The sequence below is a fragment of the Gorilla gorilla genome, chromosome 20 (assembly GCF_029281585.2).
Source record: "Gorilla gorilla gorilla isolate KB3781 chromosome 20, NHGRI_mGorGor1-v2.1_pri, whole genome shotgun sequence".
NCBI classification, from domain to species: domain Eukaryota; kingdom Metazoa; phylum Chordata; class Mammalia; order Primates; family Hominidae; genus Gorilla; species Gorilla gorilla.
The window spans coordinates 10,055,963-10,074,320 of record NC_073244.2 but is presented as its reverse complement, the minus strand read 5'-3'; the positions used below and the strand labels follow the sequence as shown (position 1 = coordinate 10,074,320).

The window sequence follows — 18,358 nt, the reverse complement described above, 5'->3', positions numbered from 1 at the left end:
TCAGGGGTGGCTGGAGAAGCCCACTGTGGCCAAGGGACTTTGTGGCAACTCAAAGCCCCCCTCCCACCTTATAGGGACAAATCCGAGCAGGAGGAAGTGGTACTCTGGCTTCCAAACAGTCCCCTGCCATGGAAGACCCCCCCCCCCCCCGCAGCTGGCATCACCCCCAGGCAGGCCTGGAGGTGGGGAGAGGAAGGGGGAGGTCAGGGGATTCATGGTGTTTACCAGCCCCCCAGGTCTCCTGCCTGCCTGTCACCTTGAAGTGACACCAGCTAGGCCCAGCTCCCCTCCCCTACTTCTGCTGTTTCCATGGGGACAGATGTCCTTTCTGCAGATCAAGCCACTGCTGCCGGGAGGAGGGAGCGGGGCTGGCCCGAGAGCCTGGCCCCCCTCAGTTTCTCCATCTTTGTATCTGTCGGTTTCTATGGAGTGCGGTTTTTTAATCTGCTCCACGACGCTCTGTCTCTTGCTGAGTTCTGGTCCCTCCCTATGGGAGATTCAGGTTCCAATCCCAACTCTGTCCCCAAAACAAAGTGCTGGGGATGTGCTTGGCCCTCAAGGCCTCGAGGGTTTTTTATGTTTGTTTGTTCTGAGACGGAGGCGTTTCACTCTTGTTCCCCAGACTGGAGTGTAATGGTGCGATCTCAGCCCACTGCAATCTCCGCCTCCTGGGTTCAAACGATTCTCCTGCCTGAGCCTCCCGAGTATCTGGGATTAGAAGCATGCGCCACCACGCCCGGTTAATTTTGTATTTTTAGTAGAGACGGCGTTTCTCCGTGTTGGTCAGGGTGGTCTCGAACTCCCAACCTCAGGTGATCTGCCTGCCTCAACCTCCCAAAGTGCTGGGATTACAGGCGTGAGCCACCGTGCCCGGCCTCCTCCAGGGTTTCAATTACCCCATCATCCCCCTCTCCAGGGCTGCTTAGGGCTTTCCTGCTGGGAGTCAACGATCCCACTTCCCTCTGCAGCCCAGAAAGGACACTAAGACAAACAATAACTTATTTATTTTCTAGGCCATGGGAGGGCTTTGGGATACGATTCTGGGCCCGAGGACTCAAAAGGGGGCCGAGGGTCACTGTCAGGGGGTCTGCGTGACCACGGGGTACAGCAGAGCCAGATGCTCGGCACCCTGCACAGGCAGTGGGCGTGAACTGTAGTGGAGGACGAGCTCGGGCACGCTGGGGAAGGGCCCGCTGTGTTGGCCCAGCACCACCTGGTTCTCACGGGTCCGCGCGAACTTCAGATGCAGGAAGCCCTGGCTGCTCCTGGGCGATGAGGGAGAAAGGGACTCCTGAGCATCCCGGACCCACCCAGAAAGCCACCATCCCCAAAGCCACCTCCCACAGTGCCCAGGGCCAGGTGCTCGTGTGTCTCCAGTCTCTGGTGAACAGCAGTGTGGTGGCTGGTATACTCGCTCACACCTGTAATCCCAGTGATATGGGAAGCTGAGGCTGTAGGCTTACTCCAGGCCAGGCGTTAGAGACCAGCCTGGGCAACAGAGTGAGACCCCGTCTCCACCAAAAAACATTTAAAAATTAGGCGGGTGGGGTGGCTCACGTCTGTAATCCCAGTACTTTGGGAGGCCGAGTCAGGCAGATCACTTGAGGTCAGGAGTTTGAGACCAGCCTGGCCAACATGGTGAAACCCCGTCTCCACTAAAAATACAAAAATTAGCCGGGCGTGGTGGCGGGTGCCTGTGGTCCCAGCTACTCAAGAGGCTGAGGCATGAGAATGCCTTGAACCTGGGAGGCAGAGGCTGCAGTGAGCTGATATTGTGCCACTGCACCCCAGCCTGGGTGACAGAGTGAGACTCCGTCTCAAAATAATAATAATAAAAAAATAGGCCAGGCGTGGTGGCTCACGCCTGTAATCACAGCACTTTGGGAGGTCAAGGCAGGCGGATCACGAGGTCAGGAGATCGAGACTATCCTGGCTAACACAGTGAAACCCCGTGTCTACTAAAAAATACAAAAAATTAGCCGGGCGTGGCGGCGGGCGCCTGTAGTCCCAGCTACTCGGGAGGCTGAGGCAGGAGAATGGCATGAACCCGGGAGGCGGAGCTTGCAGTGAGCCGAGATCGCGCCACTGTACTCCAGCCTAGGCGACAGAGCGAGACTCTGTCTCAAAAAATAAATAAATAAATAAATAATAATAATAATAAGAGGCCAGGTGCAGTGACCCACACCTGCAATCCCAGCACTTTGGGAGGCCGAGTCAGGCGGATTGCTTGAGGCCAGGAGTTTGAGACCAGCCTGGCCAACATGGTGAAACCCTGTCTGTACTAAGAATACAAAAATTAGCCGGGCGTGGCGGCTCACACTTGTAATCCCAGCACTTTGGGAGGCTGAGGCGGGCGGATCACGAGGTCAGGAGATCGAGACCATCCTGGCTAACACAGTGAAACCCCGCCTCTACTAAAAATACAAAAAAATTAGCCAGGCATGGTGGTGGGCACCTGTAGTCCCAGCTACTTGGGAGGCTGAGGCAGGAGAATGGCGTGAACCCGGGAGGCAGAGCTTGCAGTGAGCCGAGATCGCGCCACTGCACTCCAACCTGCGTGACAGAGCTAGACTCCGTCTCAAAAAAAAAAAAAAAAAAAAAAAAAAAAAATTAGCTGGGCATGGTGGTGTGCGCCGAAAGTTTTCTGTCTCCCAGGTTCAAGCAATTCTCCTGCCTCAGCCTCCGAGGTAGCTGGAATTACAGGTATGCACCACTATGCCCAACTAATATTTGTATTTTTAGGAGAGAAGGCGTTTCACCATGTTGGCCAGGCTGGTCTCGAACTCCTGACCTCAAGTGATCCGCCTTCCTCAGCCTTCCAAAGTGCTGGGATTACAGGCGTGAGCCACCGCGCTCAGCCCCAATCTCGTGCTTTTAGATCTTGCACTCAGACACCTAGCAGAATCTTAGGAGTGGTTTATAATTAGACAGACTTAGAATTTTAGGGACGGAGGTGCATACAAACAGGGTCTCAACCTAAAATGCTTACAGGCACACCCTGAAATTTTGGCTTCAGATGGACACAAATTGATATATGTCCATTTTTGGACAAGGGGAGTCCAGAGGAATCTTGTGCACCTAGTTCCTTGTCTTACCCAAGGCCTGGACCTCCTCTATGCCTTCCACTCCATCTTCTTGCATACCTCCAGTGATGGGGAGCTCATTCTCAATTGCAACCAGCTAATGGCCTCCCCAGAACTCCCACCCCTTCTCCAAGAAGTCCCACCCACTGGCCTGGAAGTCCTTCCCTATGGCTGCGGGAGCCACACCCTCCCCTTCCCTCTGAATTAACCCAAAAGGGTGACTCACGCAATCCTGTGACCCTTCATCCCTGTGAGGTTGAGTTCTCACCTGAGAGACAAGGAGCAGTCCTGGGGGCTGGTCTCGCTGAGCCGCACTAGGTAGCTGCCTTCCTTGCAGAGGGACAGGAGGCTCTCTGCATCCGCCCTGTTCAGGGGGCCATGAAACCACCTAGCGAGTATGGACAGATGTCTCATCAAGGGCCGTTCCCTTCAAACACACTCTGAGGCCCTGTAATCCCAGCACTTTGGGAGGCTGACGCAGGCGGATTGCCTGAAGTCAGGAGTTCGAAACCAGTCTCCCTAACATGGTGAAACCCCGTTTCTACTAAAAATACAAAAAAATTAGCCGGGCGTGGTGGCGGGCGCCTGTAATCCCAGCTACTCGGGAGGCTGAGGTAGGAGAATTGCTTGAACCAGGGAGGTGGAAGTTGTGACCTGAGACTGCACCACTGCACTCCAGCCTAGGCAACAGAGTGAGACTCCGTCTCAAAACAAACCAACCAACCAACAAACAAACAAAAAAACACACTCTGGGATCTGTTGGGTCACAGCTGGTGCATGGGCTTGTGGCATCTGGGCAAATGAAGGACAATTCCCTTGGAGTTTTCTTTTCTTTCTTTTTTTTTTGAGACAGAGTCTTGCTCTGTTGCCAGGTTGGAGTGCAGTGGTGCAATCTTGGCTCACCACAACTTCTGCCTCCCGGGTTCAAGCGATTCTCCTGCCTCAGCCTCCCGAGTAGCTGGGATTACAGGCACGCACCACCATGTCCGGCTAATGATGGAGTTTCACCATGTTGGCCAGGATGGTCTTGATCTCTTGACCTCATGATCTGCCCGCCCCGGCCTCCCAAAGTGCTGGGATAACAGGCGTGAGCCACCGTGCCTGGCCTAATGTTTTGCTTTAATGTGCTCACAAAGGGGTTTGCAGTTGCAAGCAAGGTATCAAAGACAGAGAAGCACCAGAGCCTTTGCTGTTGTTCACAGTGAAAGAAATCTGAAAAGAGAATAAGCACATATGGCGTGCTGTGGTCCCATGGAGAGGCTGAGGCTGGAGGATCGCTTGATCCCAGGAGTGCAGGGGTACAGTGAGCTGATTGTGCCACTGCACTTCAGCCTGGGCAACAGAGTGAGACCCTGTCTCAAAAAAAAAAGAAAGAAAGAAAGGGCCAGGTGCGGTGGCTCATGGCTGTCATCCCAACACTTTGGGAGGCCAAGGCAGGCACATCACCTGAGGTCGGGAGTTTGAGACCAGCCTGGCTAACATGGTGAAACTCTGTCTCTACTAAAAATACAAAAATTAGCCGGGTGTGGTGCCAGGAGCCTGTATTCCCAGCTACTTGGGAGGCTGAGGCAAGAGAATTGCTTGAACCAGGGAGGCGGAGGTTGCAGTGAGCTGTGATTGTGTCACTGCACTCCAGCCTGGGCGACAAGAGCGAGGCTCTGTCAAAAAAAAAAAAAAAAAAAAGGGAAAGGAAAAGAAAAGAAAGAGAAGAGAAGAGAAGGAGGAAGGGCCGGGCGGGGTGGCTCACACCTGTAATCCCCGCACTTTGGGAGGCCGAGGTGGACGGATCATGAGATCAGGAGTTCCAGACCAGCCTGGCCAACATACTGAAACTCTGTCTCTACTGAAAATACAAAAATTAGCTGGGCGTGGTGGTGCACGCCTGTAGTCCCACCTACTCTGGAGGCTGAGGCAGGAGAATCGCTTGAACCTGGGAGGCGGAGGTTGCAGTGAGCCGAGATCGCGTCACTGCACTCCAGCCTGGGCGACACAGCAAGACTCGGGGAGGGAGGGAGGGAGCAAGGAAGAGAAAGAGAAAAAGAGAACAATCTTCACACCCTAGGCCTCAGAGTTAAATAGCCAGTTCTGTATTGCCCACCGAAGAGATTTAGGGGTGACTGTGACAACATGGTCTGGATTCTGGGGACTTGGGCACTCCCTCAAGGAGCGCCCAGGCTGGAAGGACACAGAGTCAGCGTCTCCCGGCTCACGTGCCACCCCAGCACGGAGCTGTGAGCCCACCAAAATCCTGCATCTCCTGGTTCCATCCCAAGAACCAAGAACTGGCTGAGAATGATTTCTGTCTCTTGGCTCTGAGGCTGTAAGCCCCACCCAAGTTAAGGAAGGAAATTTCCTTTTCTGTTTGAACCTGAGGCTCAGAGAGGTTAAGTGACTTGCCCCAGGCTACACAGCCAGGAGAGGAGAGCAGGAATGTGAACCCAGAACTTGATACCAAAGGGAAAGGGACCCCATAAGATTGTTTTGTGTCTAGCCGGGTGCCTGGCACACAGCAGCTCTGGAGCCCGTAAAGATTAGCTAAAGAAATAAGTGGACGAATGAATCGAAGTTCCTCCAGTTCCTCGAATCTGGGAAACGAAAAAACTTCTGCCTGATACATTAGAGTCTACAGATAACGTTCAACGGGGCTCTTCCACCTTCAGCTTCCCCACTCACGGCTGTTTCTCCAGGGGCAGGGCTGGGTCCACACGCTCCGCAGGCTGGGGGCTTCTGGGCGGAGGTCTCCGGAGCTCCTTGGCTGAGCCTGGAGTCCTCTCCCACTCTGGACTGTCAAACTGCACTGGACAGGAGATTTAGAGAGGAAAGGGTTAAGTCCAGCCTACATTGGGGGGCGGGGCAGGGGCAAGCCAATGGAATCTCGGTAGAAAGGCAGGGCCAGCTTGGGACAACCTATCACAGCCCAGGGGCTGGGCTTAAGGCAGGGGCCGGATTGGCCACAGGTGCAACCTTTTGGCCTTCCTAAGAAATAGGTGCAGTCATTTATAAATCTGGTGGCAAGGGGCACAAGGGGCGTGGCTAGACGGGGTCGGTTCGAAGTTTCCAAAGAGGAGCCCTAGTCCCTAAACCCCTTCTGGGGTTCAGCCCAGACTGTGGCCAAGTCCTAAAACTAGAAAATCACCCCCAATCTACAGACAGGTGGACAAAGGCACTAAGCTCTAAATACCCTCCCAGTCATAAAACTTTGGGGGCAAAGTCGTGTTTGCACAACTCTTGCTGGTCCAAATTTTATTTATTTTTTATGTATTTGTTTATTTAGAGACAAAGTTTTGCTCTCGCTGCTCAGGCTGGAGTGCAATGGCACGATCTTGGCTCACCGCAACCTCCGCCTCCCGGGTTCAAGCAATTCTCCTACCTCAGCCTCCTGAGTAGCTGGGATTACCGGCATGCACCACCACGCCCGACTAATTTTGCATTTTTAGTAGAGACGGGGTTTCTCCATGTTGGTCAGGCTGGTCTCGAACTCCTGACCTCGAATGATCCACCCGCCTCGGCCTCTCAAAGTGCTGGGATTACAGGCGTGAGCCACCGTGCCCGGCAATTATTTTATTTTTTAAAACTGATTTTATCGTTATCTCTTTTACAGAAGAGAAAACTAAGGTTCAGAGGCTTCTCCAAGCTCATCCAATTCAGCTGGAAATTCACCTGTAGTTTACTAGCAGCTATTAAGAAATGCTGCCCCGGGCGGGGGCGCGGTGGCTCACGTCGGTAATCCCAGCACTCTGGGAGGCGGAGGCGGGTGGATCACGAGGTCAGGAGATCGAGACCATCCTGGCTGATACGGTGAAACCCCGTCTCTACTAAAAATACAAAAAATTAGCCGGGCGTGGTGGCGGGCGCCTGTAGTCCCAGCTACTCGGGAGGCTGAGGCAGGAGAATGGCGTGAACCCAGGAGGCGAAGCTTGCAGTGAGCCGAGATCACACCACTGCACTCCAGCCTGGGCGACAGAGTGAGACTCCGCCTGGAAGAAAAACGAAAGAAAAATAAAAAAAAAAAAAAAAAAAAAAAAAGAAAGAAATGCTGCCCCTGCCACCTCCACATCCTATTCTAAAAGCAAGCCATATTCCTCTCCCCACACCACACTGAGCAGGATCAGTAGGTTCCATTCCACTCTAAAAAGTGTTTGCGTTTCCAAGGAAGATGCAGGTTGTCTTGGAAGAAAGAATTTAGGACTATCAGTCATTCACACTCTAGTGAGAATTAACAAACTACAAAAGTGACAAGTAATTGGACTCTACTTTGTAAACTGAAACAGGAGACATGACCAGATGAGGAAATGCAGGGATGGGGCATTCAGATGTCAGAGTGTGGGTCTGAGAAGCACCTGCAAACGCCCTGGAGATGTGGTCTTTCTTCCACTCCCAGGGCTGATCATACTCATCTGCTGGCCGTTCATCTTCCTGGGGCATCCGGCTCTGCCGAGGCTTCTGCCCAGAAGGGGGTCCATCTGCTGTCTCTGGGTCCTGTTCCTCATAAGGGGTGTCATAGAGCTGCACCCCTCTGCCAGGAAGTTCTAGGAGGCCAGGGACACTGTTCAGCTCCTGCTCCCATCTGGGACCCTGTCACCTTCCCCCAAGCCGTGCCTACTCACCACTCATGACCCATTGGGCATCGTAGGGCTCCATGTACCCATCATCCGGGGGTGCAGGATGAGGCTGAGCATCAAAGGGGTCTGAATACTCAGTGTCGGCTTCCAGCTGCGGAGAGAAGGAAGGGGAGAAGACAAGGACTCAGAGGGGCTTCCCTGCTAATTGACGCTGCACCTCTTGCCTGCCCACAGGGCCATCTGACACCTCTCCAAGAGTTTTTATTTTTTTATTATTTATTTATTTATTTATTTTTATTTTTATTTTTATTTTTTGAGATGGAGTCTCGCTCTGTCACCCAGGCTGGAGTGCAGTGGGGGGATCTGGGCTCACTGCAAGCTCTGCCTCTTGGGTTCACGCCGTTCTCCTGCCTCAGCCTCCCGAGTAGCTGGGACTACAGGCGCCCGCCACCATGCCTGGCTAACTTTTTGTAGAGATGGGGTTTCACCGTGTTAGGCAGGATGGTCTCGATCTCCTGACCTCGTGATCTGCCTGCCTCGGGCTCCCAACGTGCTGGGACTACAGGCGTGAGCAACCGCGCCCAGCTGAGTTTTATTTATTTATTTATTTATTTATTTTGAGATGGAGTCTTGCTCCGTTGCCCAGGCTAGAGTGCAGTGGTGTGATCTCGGCTCACTGCAACCTCCGACTTCCAGGATCAAGCAATTCTCCTGCCTCAGTCTCTGGAGTAGCTGGAATTACAGGTGCTGGCCACCACACCTGGCTAATTTTTGCATTTTTAGTAGAGACAGGGTTTCACCATGTTGGCCAGGCTGGTCTTGAACTCCTGACCTCAGATGATCCGCCTGCTTCAGCCTCTCAAAGTGCTGGGATTACAGGCATGAGCCACCGTGCCTGGCCTCTCCAAGAGTTCTTTTTGGGGGTTGGAGAGGGATTCTGTTACCCAAAAGTGCTCGCAGACAGAGGCTGGCTTCCCACGTCTCCCTCTGTCTTGATCCCATTTCCCCAGCACAGACACCTGCCTCCCTCCTTCGCCCACTTCAGTGCTTCTCCGTGCACTATTGTCAAGGATTTACCTGTGTTGATTTGTAATACCAACACGTAATAAGTACACCATTCCCCTTTTCCAGACAAGGAAGCCAAGGCACAGAGACAGTAAGTGTTTTGCTTAGGGACACACAGCTGGTAAGTAAGAGGCCGAGTCTGATCCCGGCTGACTGGTTTCCTCGAGTCCCTGGCTCTTCTTACCAACGTCTTACTTCTTATTTATTTATTTATTGAGACAGAGTCTTGCTCTTGTCACCCAGGCTGGAGTGCAGTGGCGCGATGTTGGCTCACTGCAACCTCCACCTCCTGGGTTCAAGCAATTCTCCTGCCTCTTGCTCTTGTCACCCAGGCTGGAGTGCAGTGGCGCGATGTTGGCTCACTGCAACCTCCACCTCCTGGGTTCAAGCAATTCTCCTGCCTCAGCCTCAGGAGTAGCTGGGAATATAGACGCACGCCACATTGCCTGGTTAATTTTTGCATTTTTGGTAGAGATGGGGTTTCACTGTGTTGGCCAGGCTGGTCTGGAACTCCTGACCTCAGGTGATCCACCTGCCTTGGCCTCCCAAAGTGCTGGGATTACAGGTGTGAGCCACCATACCCAGCCTTTTTTTTTTTTTTTTTTTTTGAGACAGGGTGTTGCTCTGTCACCCAGGCTGGAGTGCAGTGGCGCAATCATGACTCACTGCAGCTTTGACCTTCTAGGCTCAAGTGATCCTCCTGCCTCAGCCTCCTGAGTAGCTGGGACTATGGTGTGCACCACCACAACTAGCTAATGTTTTGATTTTTTTTGTAGAGACAAGGTCTCACTCTGTTAGCCGGGGCTGGTCTCAAACTCCTGGGCTCAAGCAATCCTCCCACCTTGACCTCCCAAAGTGCTGGAATTACAGGCATGAGCTACCGCACCCGATGGCCTGGGTTCAAATCCTAGTAAGCTAGAACCCCGTGAGACCTTAGCCAAGTCACTGCCGTTCTGCGAGCCTCAGTTTCGCTTCTGCAAAATGGGAACATAGTGGTAGGAAGGGCAGCATCACCGGGAGGATATTTAGGTGCCCAGCAGGGGAGCAACTCACTCAGATCTATTTTAGGAAGATCCCACCAGGTTCGAAGAGGAAGGGGTGCTGAGGGGAGGGGGCTGGGGGACTGCAGGGGATGACCATGGAGGAGGAGGAGGACCCGGAGACCAAGCAGGGTGGTCAGAGAGGCAGAAGGACAACCAGCATTATGCATTGAAAAGGGACAGATATCCACCGGGCGCAGTGACTCACACCTGTAATCCCAGCACTTCGGGAGGCGGAGGCGGGAGGATCACCTGAAGTCAGGAGTTTGAGTCCAGCCTGGCTAACATGGTGAAACCAGTCTCTACTGAAAATACAAAAATTAGCCGGGTGTGGTGGCACACACCTGTAATCTCAGCTACTGGAGAGGCTGAGGCACGAGAATCGCTTGAACCCCAGGAGGTGGAGGTTGCAATGAGCCGAGATCCCACCACTGCACTCCAGCCTGGGTGACAGGGGGAGACTGTCTCAAAATAAATAAATAAATAAAAAGAACAGACTTCCCCAGGCAGGTGGAGGTCTGGAGGACTGGGAAGGGTCTGTCTGGTGCCCCAGTCCCCTCCTGTGATCACACATAAAATAAGCTCTCCACGATCCAGAGAGCCCATCCTGAGCCTCCCCTCCACCCAGTCTCCCCGGGCCACCCAGCCACGCACCTCCTCCCCGGGGCCGCCCAGAAGGGCCTTGGCTCTGGCCATATCCGCAGCCTCCACCTTGATGAGCCGGTGCTTGGGAGAACCATACTTGGCATCTCCGGGGTTCTTGGAGTCCCCAGGGCCCGCGGGGTCCGGCTCCAAGCGGTTCTCCGCGTCCTCATAGGGGTCCTCGAAGTCCAGGTTCTTCTGCGCGCGGTAGGCCCTCAGGATGTCGCTCTCGGTGTAGTCCGGGGTGGGCGGCTGCGGAGGGGGCCTCCGACCCCCAAAGCTCAGGTAGTCCCGTAGCCACTTGGCCATTTGGGCGCCTGTCACCCCAATCGGGCCACTGTCAGAGGGGCCCCCACATGCCCTTCTCCGGGCCCCTTTCCCCAAGGAAGAGGAGGTGGAGAGGAAGGGAAGAGCAGGGAAGGAGGAGAAAGATCAGGTGCACCCTTTGGCGGGGCTCTGGATGGATAGAGGGAAGGAAAAGGTGAACGAGGGGGAGGAAAAGCAGGCGACAGAGGAGGGAGGAAGATAAGACCGCCTTAGCCCAGCTTGGGAAGCACCGCGGGGGAAGGGGGGGCCTCGCAGGGCCCTGAACCCCGCGCGCTGGGGGCTAGGGCGAGGGGCATCCGCGGAGGCGCGCGGAGTTTCCGCGGGCAGCGCGGTTCCCTGGAGCGACACGGCCGCCCGCCGCCTCCAGGAAGCTCCGGGATCCCTTCCTGGGGTCGGGAGATCCGGGCCAGCGCCACCTGCGGATGCTCCCGGCCCCTCTCCCAGCCCGGACGCCTGGGTTCTCAGGGCAGCGGGCGGGCTCCCCAGGGGCGCGGGCGCCGCGCGCAAAGTTGGGCCGCGGAGACTGTGACCCCGGCGGGACGCATCCTTTGTCGCGCTCCTCTCGGCTCAGCGGGGAGCCCCCAATCCCGCGGCCCCCGCCGCCTCGATCCGGCCCCAGCCACCCGCACAAAGGGAAATAAAAACCTCCTCCAATCCCCCTTCACGCTTTCGGAGAGACTTTCCCCGCCGCCGCCGGGAGATGGGACGCGGGGGAGGGGGGCGCGCAGGAGGACGCCCCGGTTCCCACCAGCCCCGGGCCGCGTCCCGGGCAGCAGCGTCAAGGCTCCCCCACCTCCCCTCCGCCCCTCCCCTCCCCCTGCGCTCCCCTCGGAGGTGACTGAGACCTTCAGCTGTTCTGGGGAGGGAGGGAGCCGCTGCCCGCGGAGGGAAGGGGGGCTGGGGGCGGGAGTCGCCGGGGCCGAGGCCGCGGCAGCTGGACACTGACCGGGACGCCCGAGACTGGCCGCAGCGAGCGCGGAGCGCGGGAGGTGGGGAGCAGCTGGGAGTGACACTGCTGGGGAGGGGAGGGGAGAGGAAGAAGGAAGGGAGGGGGAAATTGCCCGGGAAATGGGGGACTGCGCTTGACCGCCAAAAGGGGTGAAATTGACCAGCAGAGGGGGTGGGAATGACCGCCAGTGAGGGTCGAAATGGAACCGATGTCTGGCGGTGAAACGGACCGGGAGAGTGGGGGTGTGCAAATTGGTGGAGAGGTCACTGGCTGAAATTGATATTGATGCAGCAGAAGGAAGAGGGGGGCAAAGGAAGGGAGGGTGCGGATCGGGCTTCCCCTCCCCCAAGAGGGCTCTGCTCTGTGCCCCGCTCCCGCCCCAGAGGACTAATTGCGGGCAGGGGGAGGCTTGGGGGCAGCTGGCCTGGGAAAGGGAGATGGTATCTGTGCCTGGCGCCTGTCCTCTGCATCTGTCCTTTTGTGGCTTCTGGGGACGGGGTGGGGGGGGGCGGTGGCGGGAAGAGGGGCAGAAGTGAGAGGGGTCTGGCCTGAACTGGCTGCCTGTTGTCAGCTGTCGTTGTCTGAGGGTGAGGGCACTGAGAGGTTTGGGGGGTGGGAGAGGAAAAGGGAGCCACTGGCCAATTTTCCAGTGCAGAACCATTTTTTTTCTTTCCCCATAAGGGGGCTTGCCCAGTTCCTCCTAATGACTGGAGTGAGAGAGGGGTGGTCAGGAAGGATGGGACCCCAGATTCTCTCCTCTTGTGGCCAGCCCCCTGGTCGGGCACAGGTCATAGCTTGGAGAGCACAGTTGGAGGACAAGACAGAAGTCAGAACCAACACTGCTATGACTGGGGCCTCCTGGCAGCCCGGCGGGGCTGAGGGCAGGGTCTGTCACTCCCTGAGTCTTGGTTTTCCTTATTTGAAAGATGTGGTTTGTAACAGGAAAACCCAGACAGCTCTAGGAAGGATTCCAGGAGGGACTGAGCTATCACCTGGCTTCCTCATTTTATGGATGGGGAAACCGAGGCACAGAGATGGGAGGGACTTGTTCAGAGCCACTCCACAGCTGATTCTGCCTGGACGTCGCCATGGGGCCTGGCCTAGGGTGGCACAGGAGTCTCTCTTTTTATTTTTTTGAGACGGAGCCTTGCTCTGTCCTCCAGGCTGGAGTGCAGTGTTGCGATGTCAGCTCACTGAAACCTCCACCTCCCAGGTTCAACCAATTCTCCTGCCTCAGCCTCCTGAGTAGCTGGGATTACTGCCACCACGCCCAGCTAATTTTTATATAATTTTATATTTTTAGTAGAGATGGGGTTTCACCACATTGGCCAGGCTGGTCTGGAACTCCTGACCTCAGGGTCCGCCGGCCTCGGCCTCCCAAAGTGCTCTTCATGGAATCAGTTCTGCAACTCCTCTCCACGAGGAGCTCCATTATCCAGATGGGAAAACTGAAGCCTGGAGCCAACAAGGCAAAGCCCCTGAAGGATGCAGGCGTCTAGACCCTTCTGTTCCTCCCCTTCCCTGCACTGGCTGTGGCCCCCAACACAGACCTGTTGAACTCCTTCCTCCCTCCTGAAGTGCATGGCCACCCCCGCTTCCCCCCACCCTTTCAGATCAGCGACAAGGCTGCGTCCCTGGGGGCGGCCAGGGAGCACAGCGGGTAATTGTCCTGCTTTCTGTCAGCCGCAAGGCAATTCCGGGGCACGGGGGATGAGCTGTTGACAGATCTCATCAAATCCAAGTCGTCTCCCTGCCGGATAAAACTAGATGTCTGAGGTATAAATATTTGAAAGGGGCCTTCTAATTACAGTCTGTGTCAGGAATAGCAATTAGAGGCCCCGGGGCCAGAATCAAACGGCATTTGACTTTCCTGTGCTTTGGAGCTGGCTTCTCCTGGGGCTGCAACCCCACCCTACCCCAAGGAGGGGAGTGGGGAGAGGCTGGCAGGGAGAGGCAGGAGGATTAGGTAGAAGAGAAAGAGATCCAGGCTGGGGGTCCAGTCACCTTCCCCTGTGACCTTGAATCAGCCACGTAACCTTGTGAGATTTGGATTTTTCTTTTCTCTGTCTTTTTTTTTTTTTTTTGAGACAGGGTCTCTCGCTCTGTTGCCCAGGCTGGAGTTGCAATCACAGCTCACTGCAGCCTCACATTCAACATCCTGGGCTCAAATGATCCTCCCATCTCAGCCTCCTGGTAGCTAGGACCACAGGTGCACACCACAACACCCGGCTTTTTTTTTTTCTTTATTTTTTTTCTTACACAGAGTCTCGCTTTGTTGCCCGGGCCTGGAGTGCAGTGGCGCCATCTCGGCTCACTGCAAGCTCCGCCTCCCGGGTTCACACCATTCTCCTGCCTCAGCCTCCCGAGTAGCTGGGACTACAGGCGCCCGCCACCACGCCCGGCTACTTTTTTGTATTTTTAGTAGAGATGGGGTTTCACTGTTAGCCAGGATGGTCTTGATCTCCTGACCTTGTGATCCGCCCGCCTCAGCCTCCCAAAGTGCTGGGATTACAGGCGTGAGCCACCGAGTCCGGCCGCTTTTTTTTTTTTAAGGCCGAGTCTCTCTCTGTCGCCCAGGCTAAAGTGCAGTGGCACGATCTCGGCTCACCGCAAGCTCCGCCTCCCAGGTTCAAGCGATTCTCCTGCCGCAGCCTCCCAAGTAGCTGGGATTACAGACGCCCGCCACCACACCCAGCTAATTTTTATATTTTTAGTAGAGATGGTGTTCCACCATGTTGGCCAGGGTGCTCTCAAACTCCTGACCTCGTGATCCACTCGCCTTGGCCCCCACAAAGTGCTGAGATTACAGGAGTGAGCTGCCATACACGGCCTTGTTGCTTTTTTTTTTTTTTTTTAAAGATACAATTCACATTGGCTGGGTGCAGTGACTCACACCTATAATCCCAGCACTTTGGGAGGCTGAGGTGGGCAGATGACCTGAGGTCAGGAGCTCGAGACCAGCCTGGCCAACATGGTAAAACCCCGTCTCTACTAAAAATACAAAAATTAGCCAGGCGTGGTGGCGGGCACCTGTAATCCCAGCTACTCGGGAGGCTGAGGCAGGAGAATCACCTGAACTCGGGAGGCGGAGGTTGCAGTGAGCCGAGATTGAGCCACTGCACTCCAGCCTGGGCAACAGAGCGAGACTCTATCTCAAAAAAACAAAAAACATAACTCACATATCCTACAGTTCACCCATTTAGAGTGTACAATTCAGTGGTTTCTCCTGTGTCCATCAGGTTGTGCGACCATCACCCCTATCTAATTCCTGAACATTTTTGTCACCTCCAAAAGAAACCTCATACCCAATTAGCTGTCACTCCCCATCTCTCCAAATCCCCAGCTCCTGGTAAACACAAATCCACTTCCTGCCTCTGTGGATGGGCCTGTCCTGGACATTTCATAGAAATGGGATCACACACTTTGTGGCCTTCTGTGTCTGGCGTTTCTCACTGAGCGTGATGTCCTCAAGCTGCATCCATTCTGGGGCCTGTGTTTTTTGTTGTTTTTTGTTTGTTTGTTTGTTTTTTTGAGACGGAGTCTTGCTCTGTCACCAGGCTGGAGTGCAGTGGCACGATCTCACCTCACTGCAACCCCCGCCTCCCGCGTTCAAGCGATTCTCCTGCCTCAGCCTCCCGAGTAACTGGGACTACAGGCGTGTGCCACCATGCCCAGCTAATTTTTGTATTTTTAGTGGAGACAGGGTTTCACCATGTTGGCCAGGATGGTCTCGATCTCTTGACCTCATGATCCGCCCGTCTCGGCCTTCCAAAGTGCTGGGATTACAGGCGTGAGCCACCGCACCTGGCCAGGCGTGTGTTTTTTAATTTTTAAAATTCTTCTAGAGGGCTGGGTGTGGTGGCTCACACCTGTAATCCCGCCACTTGCAGAGGCTGAGGCGGGTGGATCACCTGAGGTCAGGAGTTCGAGACCATCCTGGCCAACATGGTGAAACCCCATCTCTACTAAAAATACAAAAATTAGCCAGGCTTGGTGGCAGGCACATTGTAATCCCACCTACTCAGGAGGCAGAGATTGGAGAATCGCTTGAACCTGAGAGGCAGAGGTTGCAGTGAGCCGAGATCGTGCCACTGCACTCCAGCCTGGGCAATAGAGTGAGACTCCATCTCGGAAAAAAAAAATCTTTTTTTCTAGAATTGGGATCTTGCAATGTTGCCCAGGCTGGTCTTGAATTCCTGGCCTCAAGTGATCCTCCTTCCTCAGTCTCCCAAAGCTTTGGGATTACAGGTGAGAGCCACTGCACCCAGCCATCTTTCTTTATTTTTTTTTTTGAGACAGAGTCTCACTCTGTTGCCTAGGCTAGAGTGCAGTGGCACAATCTTGGCCCACTGCAACTTCCGCCTCCTGGGTTCAAGCAATTCTCCTGCCTTAGCCTCCCAAGTAGCTGGGACTACAGGTGTGTGCCACTGCACTTAGCTAATTTTTTATTTTTAGTAGAGACAGGATTTCACCACATTGGCCAGGCTGGTCTTGAACTCCTGACCTCCGGTGATATGCCAGCCTTGGCCTCCCAAAGTGCTGGGATGACAGGCGTGAGCCACCGCGCCTGGGCAGCTCTGCGTTTTTTTTTTTTTTTTTTTGAGATGGAGTTTCACTCGTTGCCCAGGCTGGAGTGCAGTGGCATGATCTTGGCTCACTGCAACCTCCCGCTTCCGGTTTCAAGCGATTCTCCTGCCTCAGTCTCTGGAGTAGCTGGGATTACAGGTGCATGCCACCATGCCTGGCTAATTTTTGTACTTTTAGTAGAGACGGGGTTTCACCATGTTGGCCAGGCTGGTGTTGAACTCCTGACCTCGTGATCCACCCGCCTTGGCCTCCCAAAGTGCTGGGATTACAGGCATGAGCCACCGCGCCTGGCCAGCTCTGCCTTTCTTAACTCACGGTCTGATGGCAGAGGCATGGCCTTGTCCACAGAAGCCCCCAGTCTGATGGAAGAGTTGCGGCTCTGACTTCAGGAGCTTCCATTTGATGGGAGCGATATGGCCCTACCTTGAGGGGTTCCCACTCTGATGAAGGAGACGTGAACCTATCTTCAGTCTGATGGGGGAGGCAGGTTCAACCTTCAACGGTCCCGTCTAATGCAGGAGACATAGCCTTGACTTCAAGGGTCCCAGAGTAATGGAGGAGACATAGGCCTGCCTTCAAGAGTCCCCAGTCTGATGAGAGAGGCATAGTCCAAACTTCAAGCGTCCCCAGTCTGATGGGGGAGGTATGGTGTAAATTTCAAGGGCCCCAGTCCAACACAGGAGGCATGGCCCTAACTAACTTACAAGGTCCCAGTCTGCTGGAGGAGACGCAAGCCTTCCTTCTAGGGGCCCCTACCTGATGGGGGAGGCACGATCCAGCCCTTCCAGGGCTCCAGTCTGACACGCAGGCACAGCCCAGCTCTTGGGGTTGCAGTGGGGCGGGTGACCAAAGGCGTAGCCTCGGAGCCTGGAGATTCATACCCAGGCCCTATCCCTCCCTCACCCTGGAGGTCGAGGAGTCTCCCTCACCTGTAAATGGGGCAGCAACAGAGCGTGTGTCCGGGGGGTGTTTGTGGACTGAGTGGGTGGTGTCACCCCATTCCCAGATAAGGAAACAGGCTCAGGGAGCCCCAAGTTCACACTGGAACTGGCAAAAGCTGGGGAAATGGCGTGGCCCCTCTTCTCCTGTAAGCCCAGGCTGGGGCGGCAGTGGGCTCCAGCAGAAGGGGCCCCCATCGCCCCTCCTCCCCATCCCTCTGATGTGCTCCGGCAGCCAGGCAGCCCCAGAGGAGTTGATGGAGGAGATCTCAGATGAAGGCTGACAGCTCCCGAAGACAGGATGACAGATGCGGGCTGGTGGGGAACGGGTACTGTCGGCAGGGATGGGGGAAGGGCAGGCTTCAGAGGGTGAGGGTAGAGGGCCCTGAGAGGTGGCGCAGGGCAGGGAGGGGTCCCCTGCTGGTCAGGAGGGACAGAGCCTGATGCATGGCTGTGCCTTCCCCTCTACTCCCTCAGTCCTGGGAACCCCCAGGACAGAACTGGGGGCTGAGAGCAGAACTGCCCCCAGGACACAGGGTGAGAGAACAAAGCTTCTCAGGGAAAATAAAAAAGAAATAAAAATAAAATTCCAGTGGTGTATGAAAGAGTGGGGTGTGAGAGGGGAGGAGGTGAAACCTGGGGCTCCCTGAGCCTGTTTCCTCATTGGGGAACGGGGTGATGCCCCCTCAACCCATTTGCGAGCACCCATGATGTGCCAGCTGGTTTTGGGGTGCTGGGATGCACCAATTTTTTTGAGATGGAGTCTCACTCTGTTGCCCAAGCTGGATGGAGTGCAATAGCATAATCTTGGCTCACTGCAACCTCTGCCTCCCAGGTTCAAGTTATTCTCCTGCCTCGGCCTCTGGAGCAGCTGGGATTACAGGCACCTGCCCCACGCCCGGCTAATTTTTGTATTTTTAGTAGAGACAGAGTTTCACCATGTTGGGCAGGCTGGTCTCGAACTCCTGACCTCAGGTGATACACCTACCTCAGCCTCTGAAAGTGCTGGGATTACAGGTGTGAACCACTGCACCTGGCCTGAATAAACTTCTACTGTTTATAATTTACCCAGTCTGTGGTGTTCTGTGAAAGCAGCAGCAAATGGACAAAGACACAAGCTGCAGACAAGGTCTGTGTAGGTAAGAAACTGAGAGTGTCTTCTGGC

General features: G+C 55.0%; 1 protein-coding gene across 1 annotated transcript; it reads right to left on the bottom strand.

The window, feature by feature from the left end:
* Positions 1–988: 988 nt before the first annotated feature.
* SHD (Src homology 2 domain containing transforming protein D) lies at positions 989–11,713 on the bottom strand. Its single transcript, XM_004059771.5, has 6 exons — positions 10,405–11,713; positions 7,691–7,796; positions 7,424–7,612; positions 5,757–5,880; positions 3,352–3,471; positions 989–1,265 (listed from the first exon to the last, which is right to left on the bottom strand). Exons 1-6 carry the CDS (start codon positions 10,699–10,701, stop codon positions 1,079–1,081), a joined length of 1,023 nt encoding a protein of 340 aa, XP_004059819.2. The 5' UTR covers positions 10,702–11,713; the 3' UTR covers positions 989–1,078.
* Between the last annotated feature and the right edge of the window lie 6,645 nt (positions 11,714–18,358).